The sequence below is a fragment of the Barbus barbus genome (genome assembly GCF_936440315.1).
Source record: "Barbus barbus genome assembly, chromosome: 34".
In the NCBI taxonomy this organism is placed as follows: domain Eukaryota; kingdom Metazoa; phylum Chordata; class Actinopteri; order Cypriniformes; family Cyprinidae; genus Barbus; species Barbus barbus.
Genome location: NC_136762.1, coordinates 28,658,216 through 28,671,827, shown reverse-complemented (window position 1 = coordinate 28,671,827; position 13,612 = coordinate 28,658,216). Strand labels below are relative to the sequence as shown.

Here is a 13,612-nt window from a genome sequence, read left to right as displayed (position 1 = left end):
GACATGAGCAGTGGATTTTATAATGAAGTGTTGATTAAACTGTTGATTTTTGAGATTTAAAACATGAAAGTAAAAGTGTAATGTATCAAATAGATACAAAAAAAGAAAACAGAAGACTTAAAATAACTTGGTTGCACAAGTGTGTAACTAATACTTCATCTGGGTTGAAACATCTTTTACTTTCAATACAGCAGCCAGTGTTTTTGATTAAGAGTCTATCATCTTCATTTGTCAGTTTCTCACAGATTGGTGATATATCAGTGGATCTGCTGGACAGCGTGTTCAGCTCAGTCCAGCTTTAGTTTGATGTTTGCACCACCGCACTTCATCGTGAACATGGTGCTGTTTGGGTGACAGTCTGGTTTTTGTGCCCAAAAGTTACATTTGCTTTAATTCAGATCACAAAATATTTAGCCCACAGACCAAAAACTAAATTTAGATGCGCTTAATTTTTTATTATTTTTTTGCATTCATCTACCACACTGCAATTAATATGAATAAAATCACAGACTAGCACCTGAAATGACTTCACGTTAGCATTGGAAATTAATATTCTGAATAACAATGTCAAAAAGCAATTCTTTGCATAGTTTAAAATGGTTGAGCACCGCTAAGATTGCAAGAAGCACTCAGTGTATTACAAACTCCAGCCCTCACACATCTGAACAAACACAGACACAGTAAGAAAACTGACGCCTGCTCTGTCACACACACTCTCACACACACACACACACACACGTTTCACTATCCTTGTGGGGACTCTCATAGGCGTAATGGTTTTCTACTGTACAGACCGTATATTCTATTACCCTACACCAACCCTACACCTAAACTTAGCCCTCACAGGAGACTTTGCATTTTTAGATTTTCAAAAAACTTCATTCTGTGTGTGTTTTATAAGCTTGTTTACCCGTGGGCACCTCAATTTAGGCCCCACCGTGACACAAGTCCCCATGAGTCTGTGTGTATTCAGGTTTAAGTCCCCACCGGTATATAAAAATAAAAACACACACACTCTCACTCACACACAATCACAAACACACATTCATTTCATTTTCATTCTTACTGGCACATAATGACACGTTTATGGACCATGCGTGCACTTAATATCAATTTTTAAAGCAGATTTCACAATGAATATGTATCTATTCTTGCATATCACAATATGATGATGCCTAAATTCACTTGTAGCATGTAAAACAATGTTAGTATTCCATCAGTATTCATGAGTTACTGCTCATAATATGAAAGTCTCCTCATAAACTCATCAGCTTATGGCAGAATGTCAGCACATTCCTACAATGCACAACTCTGAGATGCCGGAAATCAAGTCGTCCAGACGTTGACAGAACTGTAAGCGAGCACTGCATGTCTGTCTGTCTATGTCTCCCACTGCGGATGCTGCATGACAGAAAGCAAACACTGACCGCTCACTGGACCTTCTGCTCTGAGAGAGCGCAGTCATGAGAGAGAGCAGGATGAGAAGACACTGCGGATCAACCTAGTGGTCAGACAGCTTGACAAAGAACTCCAGTCACACTGCAAAACTGTATCAAAAACTACACAAGGGTTAATCGCACACAACCACATCCAACTGAAACACTACCAAGTGAAACTACAGGCGACGCACGCCCTTCTTAACTGATCACAAACCACTCCAACAGAAAGATTCTCTAACAAGGACTGACACAGTATGTTTGTGACACAAATAACAGAGAGATCATTATTAACTAGGAACTCTGTGAGGAACTCTTATTAATTAGTACAGCTGTGCACTAATCAGAGGCGTATGTGAAGGTCTTACGCTGTGCCTGTGGTGCGGCGGTAGCACCGGCTCCTGCAGATCTTCTGCTGCGCTGCTGGAGGATCACTCATGACTCCGCTCATCTCTACAGAGAACCACACGGCTCTGCTGCTCCGAGAGAGAGAGAGCACTTCCTGTGACCCCATGACCCCAGCTCTCTCGCTCTCCGCCCTTCCCTTACACTTCCTGTCTGACTGACACTCACCAAGATCACAACTTTATGGGACAGTCGCTTTGTTTGTTTAGTTCTGTGTTTTGTTTTGTGTTTGGTTTAGTTTTGTATTTTGTTTTGTTGAATTGATTTTGTTTTGTTTCGTTTTTTTGTTTTTTTTTTGTTTAGTTAACTTTAGTTTTGTGCTTTGTTTACTTTTGTGTTTTGTTTAGTCTTGTAGTTTGTTTTGTTTATTATGTTTTATTTGTAGAATGATAATACTGCATTTTGTGAACCTATATCCTGATATTAGATGAAGATGGCATTCTTTGAAGGTCCTTACAGTGCCATGACCTACCAAGTATTTGTATGTGTTTGAAGTAAAGTGTTTTTCCACTACACATACATTTACTTACATGTGCACACAAACTGAAACACATAATATTTATGCATTGAATGCATCTAAAACATAATTAATTTGTGTATGAACAAAGTTACTGACATACAAATCAGTGGTGTAGTCCTAAACAAACAGTCCTACACAGTTGTATATAAGACTCAACCAAATAATTCCAGCTAATTCAAAGAACCTTACAGCCAACCTGAGCGATACATTTGGATAAAAATGCTCACGCGGATCTGCCTGATACTTTTTCTTGATGCTGCTTATATTTTTGAGAAATGGTTAGAGTCAGGTTTAGAGATATCTACAGCATATAATGCTACAGTGTAACTACAGCTATGGTCACGGTACACTTCACAGTTTCTGTCCGATACGCTTTTAGTAATGTGGTTATGTTTTGGATTGGTGATCTAAATATTCATCTATAAAACTGTAAAAATGTAACTTTATTATTGATGATATTAATGATAGGATTCCTACATATTTTCTGTTTTTACAGCATTTAAATAACTACTGAAGTTTGTTTTAAAATAAAAACACCAGTGCATCAGCAAAATATCAACCGAATAACATACTTTACATAAATACAGTACAAACAATTTTACAAAGAAAGCGCTTGATAAAAAGAAGTATGTTACTTTTAAAAGATAAACAACAGATATACTGTTCAAAAAGTGCTGTAATAAAGGTGTTAGTGTGAGGAAGTACACCTGCGGTTAGTCTGCTAGGTTCCTGAGGGGAACTAACTTCATACTTCCACTAAAATCATCAAAACACTGTTTTAATGCAGCAGCAGTCACATCGTTTTAAGTGTGGGTTAAGCATACACAAACCTTTAACTGTATATCAACAAACCGTGGCCCTACCAGATGACAGTGTTATTTTACCGTGGTACTGCCACAGAATGATATTTACTACTGTGCATCTGTGGTGGTTATTTAGTCAAACTCGTCCTACCTTCCTCTGCGATGCTGGAACGCCATCAGAGTTGTTCTGTGTGGATGAATCAAACTGATCTTTCTGAACGGAGTGAAATCCAGCCTGGCTGCTGAAGGAGACGTGTGTGAATGACACTGAGTTCCTCACACGGGTCTCATCTGATCTGACCTGCGCTGAAACACAAAGCACCCGCCTGTACTTCCCCAGCCACGACTGACCTGGGATCAGCTGTTAGTGTCTGCTAGCATCGGGAATCAAGCCTCAGCTCACCAGAAAGCTGTGCTAACTCTTGACTCGTGACTACTGAATCTCTGAATCAAATCTCTTGCTGAATCAAATGTCATGACAAAACCATGACAAACAAACATAAAAGGATCAAAGACATTTAAATGTCCGCGTCAAAATACATTTTACAAATGTGATTTTATATACTTAGAAAGCACATTCAATGCAAGTAAAGTGTCTACTTTTAAAGTTTCAAATAAGTTTTGGGAGAATAAAATGTCAAAATATGGGTGAAATGTTCCATTGTGTAATGTTCTGAACTATACACATTACAAATATCAAATAACATAAGTGAACATACTAAATTTAATTGCATTTTAAATGAGTAAAAAATAGAGGCAAAGTTTACAAATGTAAAATTACAAGTAGTATTTGGGGTAAACTAATTGTGACCCTGGCTGTGAAAACCAAGCTAAAGTCATTTTTTGGTGGTTTACTGTTGTCAAATAAATCATCCTTCATAAGGTAAAGAACATTCTGTGAAAATGTAACATTGATATCTTTAATACTGACTGAGTAAGACCATGTCAAAGATTGATATCACAGTGAAATTAATGGTTGAAATCAAACTTTGATGCTTGTTATCTCATAATTGGATTTTTGATGCTTGTTATCTCATAATTGGATTTTTGATGCTTGTTATCTCATAATTTCACTCTTTGGTCTTTTAATATGTCATAGACTGATTCTTGTGGTAAATATGCCTGACAAGATTGCTAAACTCAATAACATTTTAGTAGCTGTTTTCTGTAAATCATGGTAAAAAAGTATGATATTTATTTTTTGCTCAGAAAAAAAACAAGCTATTTAATTAAACAGGACACTTTCTAATGTACTGAAACAACAACAACAATTCAAAGCTGTACTACACTCATTGTTTTGATGCTTGAAAACACTTTTTCGTCTTTGACCCAAATACAGAAACACACACAGCTCCTGTGGCCATGCAGTGTGGTCCATCTGACCAATGAATGACCGGTGTGAGCAGATTCTGTTTAATCCATCATAAAAGCCAAAAACAACGAGCTTTGAACTCATGATGAATTGATTTGAATCAATCCAAGGACTCATTCTTGACTTATATCATCATCACCATCATCATCTATGATGGCTTTAGGGTTTCAATCCTAAAGCAGATGTTCTCCAGCACAGAGCTGCTGACTCACTGCACACATCCAGGAGAAACATCTCCATAAAACAAACCAATGATTGATGGATCGGCAGTAATGGGGTCTCTTATATTCTCACACCACTTTCCCAGCAGCGTGGATGGAAACTCAATTCATTTACATGCTGTTTTTAACTATACCACTTACCACAGAGCAGCATTACAGAGCACATTTGGGCTGAAATCCCTTGAAATGACATTAACAGTTTTAGATTTAAACAATTCTTTGACAAATTCCTAAAATATTTGTTTTCTCTTTACTATGACAGATGGTGTAATAAATTGTTAAGCACTGTATGTTTTCATAGCATTCAGTTGGCATGTTTGTTTGAAGAACAATGGGCAGAATGTGTACGTTTTTTGTCAATAAAATAAAAAAAGAAAATTTAGCTTTTTAATCCGATTAATCGAAAAAAGAATCGGGCAACTAATCGATTAATCAAAATTTGCAGCCCTAAATTTAAGTTATAATTTATAAGTGATCTGTTGTTTGGATGAAGACATCAGCGTGATGGACACCGTTATGAATGCCCACTTTTTCTAGTTTCTCATGTGAAGTGGAGTGCTTTCGGCCCCTGCTGAGAGTTAGGGAACACTGCATTCTGCTTCAGAGCTACTTTCCCATGAAATTAAAGCTCCATTTATGTCGTCCAAGGAAAACTGTGTTCCCCCACCCAAGGGACAACTAACAGCCCTGCAAATAAACCAGACCACAAAGCTGTTTTCCACAAGCACTCTTCGCTCGCTGTCACTCGTGTCTGTCTGGACGGCAGTGGACGATGAATATTGACATTGCTTTAGTCTGCAGGCTGCTTTCAGTGACAGCCTTCATCCCTTCCATGACTTAAAACCCCACCAGAACTTTTCCTCTGAGCAGTTAAACAAAAAACTGAACTGATATTTAAAGTGAGAACTGAAACAGCAAAGCGAAAAAAAATGGACTCAATCCATTTTTGCATATATTTCCTGTGCAGGTACTAAGCTACTTATGTCACAGACGGGAACAGAGTGACCTCTTTACTGAACCTCCGCCTCTCTCCGCTCACAGCTGAGGCGACAGATGTGAAAACTGCATCTCCAAAAATCCACAGTCCTCTCTCCCTCGGCCCTGATGTGCTTGCCAAATGTCCTCCATCTCAGCATGGAGACGGTTCTCTATCGTGCCAAGTTTCAAACCCAGTGGAAATGCTTTTGCGGACTCAGCAGAATAAGGGATGTGCCAGATAAAACACTGCAGCAGGTTATTCTGCCCCGCAGGACGGATGTGTCTCTGGAACTAAACGGTTTTATTAGTTCATGTTCTCTATACCTTATACTGTTTAACCAGCCCCTCACCATTAACCACCTCAAATCTGAGGGAAATGGTACATCCTCAGGGATGCTGTTCAAGCCCTTAAGTCCATCCCTAAAATCTGCCAAACAGAAATGTTTATCCAGGACTAAGAAGCATTGAGTTGTGTTTAGTTGACAGTCACAGGAGCGAGTCGTCAATAGATCTTCTGATAGCCATGGAACAACATTCATGTCAAAGAAATCCCCAACCCTAATATCAACAATCCCTAAAATCACAGGGAAGACAAAAGTCAACACAAGTATCTTATGAGCCTCCAGCCTTAACTCTCACTAGGGGTGGGTGATGTACTGCTAGACACGATTAACCGGTAGAGATTTGTCAGCCGGAAGAGATTTTGTGCTGCGTCCCAATTCGCATACTATCCGTCCTAAATATTCGAAAATAGAATTAGTATGTCCCAAATCATAGTATGCTGAAGATTATGCCAAAGATTCCCAGACGATCTAATACTTGAGATTCAAATTCTAAGTGCAGATAGATGTGCACTCTAACGGCTAATATTGCCAATAGCACATTGTGCGGTGGATGAGGATTCGATTAGAACTACAAACATGCACAAAAAGTGTTTAAAAACTACAAACATGGCGGTTATGCGAGACCGACGGATAGGCAGAGAAAGGGGTTTGAATTATAAATAATCAATGTCTAACCTGATTAAAAAAATATTTATTTAATGTTATGTGCATTATATTTTATATGCAGCACCATTGTGAACTTTTATAATGATACATGTACTCATTATGAAGAGATGAATATATGAAGGGAGTTCTCGGCATTATAGACCCACGACTGGCAGATCAATGTGCCTCTTCATTTCTCTCCAATATGGTAGGAAATTTAATTAAACGAAATGTGGATGATGTTAACTGTAATAAGATGATTTACGGTGCAGTTTAAATGGTGACAGGATGCACGTAACTAAGCAACAGGGCGTCCGTTAAAGACACAGTACTATGTCCCAAAGCTTGCCTACTATTCTGCTACATACTCAAAATTATGTACCTTTTCTTCACAAAAAGAGTATAGGCTATAGGCGTACTTTAGGGCATTGTCACGGTGCACACACGAGGGAGGAACAAGGAACACGCAGACGAGGATGTAACTCAAAATAACAGTCTTTACTGAAGACATCAAGACAAGGCAAGGAAAGGAAAGGCAGACACAGACAGGAACACCGGGGAGTAACGAGTAGACCAGACCAAATCAAACTGAACAGACAGGACTATAAATACACAGGATAATCATAGATAACGAGACAAACACAGCTGGACAAGAATTAACTAATGATAACATTTAGCAAGGACAGGAATCAAACCAAATATGGACACAAGAGGCAGGAACACAAGACACACACGACAGAGGACTGACAGGCATAGTATAAGTAGGCAAATTGGGACACAGCATGGGACTATCGCCTTTATTGCAGTTATGCACTCACTATTGTAAGCCGCATAAATGCAAACAACAGTGCTATATGTGAGACTGTTTCTGAGCGCGGTCTGAGCAGCACGAATCCACTGCTCATAGAGCGTTTGATTGTTTCTTTATTGGCCTTGAATGGTTAAATATGCATACTTATATGTGTCAAAATAACCATCTTTGTTAGTTTCCTTGTAAACACAGTCATTCAGATCTTGCGTGAAAGTAAACAGCTGGGAAAGAAAATGCACGTATAACAGTATATTGGATCCAGATGTTCGGTCTTAAAGGGGAAGCTGCAATTATTCCTCCTGTGTTACATTCATGTTAATCAAAATCTCTCACTGCTCGACTAAATCACTTTTGTAACTCTAATAATAATAATAAAAAAAATTAATAAAAAAAAAACAATGTAGAGCGGGTGAAATATGTATTGAACACGTCACAATTTTTCTCAGTAAATATATTTCTGAAGGTGCAGTTGACTTTTCACCAGATGTCGGTAACATCCCAAGTAATCCATACATATAAAGAAAACAAACAAATAAGTTCAGAAATTAAGTTATGTGTAATAAAATGGAATCCTCTCACAATATATTGCTTAACAGATCAATCGCTTTTGCTACTCAGAAATGTTCCCGCAATCATGCTTGCACATATCAGAAGATCTGCTCTTCGGTGCGGTTAGCGCTCACACTACATGCGTACCGCACCGAGCCCGAGCCCGAGCCCGACTGAACCGTGCTCTGGCCCACCTCTTCCGTTTATGTGTGTTTTTCAAGTCTTCTCCAGGTAAATATGAATTATACAGTGGTAACTGACAGCATTAATTACAGTACAAAAGCTATAAAATATATGTTCTGCCTTATTCTGTGATAAAAATGGAAAAAGTGTTTGTATATATACTGATTGTACAATCATAACCATAAAATTGTCATTAGTAAAATATTTATCATAAATATTATAGAAGCAAATTATTGGTTATTGTCCAGCAGTGTATTTTACAGGGATTAAAGTGAAAAAAATTCTTCTGACTGAAACTGTTTTTCAGGCCAAGTCATATTCCTTTAACCAACACTTTATTTAAATAGTCGAGACCAATAGCGTGGAAGATGTTTTAAACCGCTTTAATATTGCCAGTTTGCGTATTTTAAAAGCTATTTTTTTATCTATGAAAAAATTATACATACCTTGACAAATAATCAACCATCAACATAACTTTTCAGTGCATGTTTTTATTTATCTTATAAAGACCAAACAATGTTTTGTGAAACTCTTAATTAATCATCTTGAAAGTGCACTCTTGTCTTTGACAACTGATTGCATTAAATTAACTAGCGGTTGTGAGACTGTGAACGACAAGTCATGCTCCGCTATGAAAGAACATATGCGCACTTTTAGATCACACACACGGTCGGCCATAGATGCATTAACCCAGGGGCGTAGCTATCATTTCAAAAGTGTGTGTGTGTGTGGGGGGGGGGGGGGGGGTCTAGTGTTATACCTGTTTTTTTGTTGTTGTTTTTTTTTCAGTTAACCCTTGTCTAATTGACAGGTTTTATTTTTAATCATACCTTTTTGCTTAATATGCTTTATGATGATATTATTATATATGATTATAAAATAGAAGGAAAGAAAGATAGAAAAAGAAAAAGAAAGAAATAGAACAGCTTGTCACTGGGACAGTACCCTTAAAAGCACATCTTTGTACCTTATTTACCCCAAAAAGTTTCATAGTTGTACATATTGGTACTCTAATGTACTAATATGCACCTTTTTGAGTATAAGTTACAAAGATGTCCTTATAAGGGTACTATTGTTGACATATTTCAGATTGTATTGTGTGTGTGTTGTATGTACAGTACATGGCACATAGTAATGGATACTTGCACATTCACATACGTCTTTATTCTGTTCTGTTCTATTATACATTAGTCTGATTAGTCTATGTTAAAAGAAATATCTTATCATAGACAATGCTGTAAATAATCTTTACCTCTGAAGCCTCACTGAAACTCATTCACTCTCATCTCTGAATTCACTTCTGCCTCTGTCTACAGCAAATAAAGCAGTGTTTGAAACATGTACATACAGAAGAAAATAACACATTAAGTACACTGCTGGACAATAACCAATCATTTGTATCCTAAATTAAGTTTTAACACTTTAGAATGGGGAACACACATTCACTATTAACTATGACTTTTGCCTCAATAAACTCTTCATTTACTGCTTATTAATAGCTTGTAAGGTAGTCGTTGTAGTTGTTAAATTTAGGATTATGGGATGCAGAATATGATCATGAAGAATACAGAATTAATATGTGCTTAAGTACTAATAAACATCCAATATGCAAGCTAATAATTACCTACTGTAGTTAGAGAAGTTGTTCATCATACTAATGTTATTTTTTTTTTTATATTTGACTAATTATGTGTTTTCTATGATTGGTCCATATATAATCCTACAAACGCTTGTGTATTAATAGATTTCATACAATATAAAAACAGCCAGGTGTTAAAAGCCACTCTATCAGTTCTTCTCACCTGTGAAGTTTGTATTTCTTGTGTGTCGTCCTGATTCTGTCCTAACAAACCTAGGCTGACTGTTTCTTGTTCATTCTTGACAACACATAAAAACGTCAAATTAGTGCAATAATGACAGAGCAGCCCTAAATGAAGATCGGTCCTGTATCAGATCAGTGCTTGCATAGCATACTTGATTGAAATACATCATGTAGATTTGGCAGAGTGTCACAATGCTGCAAACGCTGTAAAATCTCAGTTCAACATTATCTTTAATCTTATTTGAAGGGTTCTAATAACATACATACGTGTTAAAATAAAAGATGTTACAAAAGAGTTACGGAAAAATACACTGAAAATAAATAAGTGCATGTTTGTCCAGGCAGTTTTTTATTTCTCCATATAATGAACATAAAAAATCGCTAATTATTCAACAAGAGCAATAGGCAGAGTCACTCAACATTGTGCAACACTATTCGGATCCCACATGCCAACTTACGCTGCTTGACGTCTTCGTAAAAAAGGAGTGAAGAGTTTCTTGCCGCTTTGAACTCATCTCGACCTCTAATGAATGATGGATACAGCGCGGGACCGCGGGCGCGAGCCTGGACATGTCGTGACGTCACAAACTGAGTGACTGATTGCCATGGAAACGTAAACTTCATGTATAAATGATCCTGTCTCTTTGAATTTTAAATCATTCTGCATTTATATACATTGCTCCATTAAAACCTCAAGTTGCCGAGAACACAACTGTCCAATGAAAAAGTGCGGGGGACGAATTTACTTTTTATAATCTACGCCCCTGCATTAACCTCCGTTGTGGTACTTGTCGCACCAGGCAGGGAGCATGTGTACTACTGTAGAGCACGAACGGTTGTGACTAGCTTCTGATTGATGGCGCGCTTGCACTTTTTTGCCATTATTGCCATATTGAAGTCTCCTGTGGCATACTGTGCAAAGACACGTACCTGGCTGTTTGATTTTTTTTTAGCCCACGAACTAAAAGGCTTGCCATTCTCCCCCATTTCGCCAAGCCAAGCCCATCTCCATTTATTTTTTACACTTTTATCGATCTCTGATACATCGGAGCCTTCCTGCATTATAAGTGTGTCCATGCTATCTGAAATATAGTTCTACCTCAGCTGTAGCCTGACATGCAAAAAATAAACATATTAGAATAACTTTTAAAATGGATTGAACACACGGAGCACTTTTTTCCGTGAGCGGGAAAAGAAAACCCGGAGTGGATCCAGAGCGGAGTGATTACAGAACGCTTCGAGAGGAGAGAGGAACGTGCTTTCACTCCACTCCAGGCTTTGATCACATCCCCCTCAGCAGGCTGAATACACCTCATCTTTCCTTAATTTAAGACCTATTCAAACTGAAATTAAGACATTTATTACACTATTTGAGAAATGTAAGCCTATTTACGGCCTTAAAATTGTGAAAAGTGAATTTAAGACATTAAGGACAGGCGGAACCCTGCAATTGACGGAAATCCGTCATAGACTCGTTGCAATTAACGGAAATCCGTCGTAGCGACGGAGAACTTTAATCCCTGATTTTATTTCTTAGTCAATTAAAAGTAAGAGATAATATTGTTTTTGTAAATTATGCATACATAAATAAATATTATTATTATTATTATTATTATTACTATTTGACATTTCTGTCCCTCTTACTTCAGAAATGATTGCTACTCCCCTGCCCTGTAACATAACTGAATATAAAACTTTGGTAACACTTTAGAATACTGTTTCTTACTTACTGCATAACTAATAAGGAATTATTGAAGAACTAACAGGTAATGATTCATTAACACCTAACGCACTACTGTTAACTACTAAGGAAGATGTGTTAACTAATCAGTATGTAATACAATTTTATGATTGTGTTAAGTAACAGTTAGCTAAACAATAACTAATGTATTCTGTCACCTCCTGAAGAACTACTATTAATTATCTACTAGTTAAGGTTCAATAAAAATAATTATGAAGTAACTACTAATGAACAATTATACGCAATTACATTGAGTTGTGACCCTTTCATATAAATGTTATTAGCAGTATGAAAATGCAATATTAATAAATGCAATACATTTTACAGAGGTTTTGCCTGTATAGTGAATTGTTTTGAGTTTGTTTTGTAAGAAATCAGCATCCGATAGGAACACCACCACCTCTCCAGTGCCATGCGATAACTTACCTTAGTTTTTATATGTTATATACAGTACTGTATGTGTGCCTCCTCAGCATATACCATATTACTATTAATTCAGTTCCTGTATGTAAGGCTGGGACTGAGCGAGAGTGAAAATACAGGTAACCCATTAGTAATTAATAAAGGATTATTAGATAATTCCGCAATAATTACTTAGAACCTGAAACAGTATTCTAAAGTGAAAACATAGGGAGCCAATTAGTAATTAATAAATAATTATCAAATAATTATGCAGGACTTATTTTGAACCTGCAAGAGTAGGCCTATTCTAAAGTGAAAATATAGCGAAACCTTTAGTAATTAATAAGGAATTAATTACTTATACGGGAGCTGGGCTCAGGGAAACTGCCGTTAACTAGGCATTAACACAACACAAAAACTACCTAAGACTAAAAAACAAATATGACCCAACAGCTTCATCCCAGTGTTTCAGAAAATAAATTAATTGATTAATTGATTAATTAACAAAGCACCATTTTACAGAGTGTACTGTATCTGTAGTAAGTTGGATAGTTATGGCAAGACAGTTGAGTTGCGGTTCCTTTCCGAAGCAGATTTCCTACAGAACAAGGAAATTATTTACCATACAGGCAAAAACATGAGGGGTTAAACCAGAAAGGCTTAAGTGACATTCCACTAACTTTACAGGAGGGCCAAAACAAACACTTACCATAGGTTGATCTGACTTTGTGCTCTGATTTCAATCGTTTATAATAAACATTTGTATACTCATGGATGACAGTATACTTTTGCCAGTATATATATATATATATATATATATATATATATTAAATATATCCATTTCACCCAAAATGTCACTTACGCCCTTCTGGTTCTCACCCCTCGTTATGTACAATTATAATAATGAGTCCTTTTGGGTGTGCAGCAAACAAAATGCATATTTCATTTCCACTATAGGCTAATAATAGTAGTAGTGGACTGTAACAAAGTTGGTACTATAGTGTCCTTTTACTAAAGTAATTTTAAAAATTAATAGGCCTACTTATAATTTTACTGGAGTAATATTTTATTGGGTATCTGTACTTTTGCTCAAGTACTTGATTTGTGGGCCACAACCTGAATATTATAGTGACTATTTGCGTATAATTGTTCATTAGTAGTTACTTCATAATTATTTTTATTGAACCTTAACTAGTAGATAATTAATAGTAGTTCTTCAGGAGGTGTGACAGAATACATTAGTTATTGTTTAGCTAACTGTTACTTAACACAATCATAAAATTGTATTACATACTGATTAGTTAACACATCTTCCATAGTAGTTAACAGTAGTGCGCTAAGTGTTAATGAATCATTACCTGTTAGTTCTTCAGTAATTCC

General features: G+C 36.7%; 1 protein-coding gene across 3 annotated transcripts in view; it reads right to left on the bottom strand.

The window, feature by feature from the left end:
* The window catches only part of LOC306854015 (LIM domain kinase 1-like), a 78,342-nt gene that overhangs the window by 38,051 nt on the left and 26,679 nt on the right, over positions 1–13,612 (bottom strand). The window contains exon 1 of one of the 3 annotated variants that reach the window (XM_079391795.1): positions 3,316–3,508. The exons of 1 other annotated variant lie outside the window; for it this stretch is intronic. In XM_079391795.1, coding sequence (XP_079247921.1) covers positions 3,316–3,341 — 26 coding nt within the window. In that variant the 5' untranslated portion in view covers positions 3,342–3,508. Of the gene's footprint in view, positions 1–1,804; positions 1,925–3,315; positions 3,509–13,612 lie in introns of those variants that run through there. One more of the 3 variants, XM_079391794.1, reaches the window with a different exon arrangement.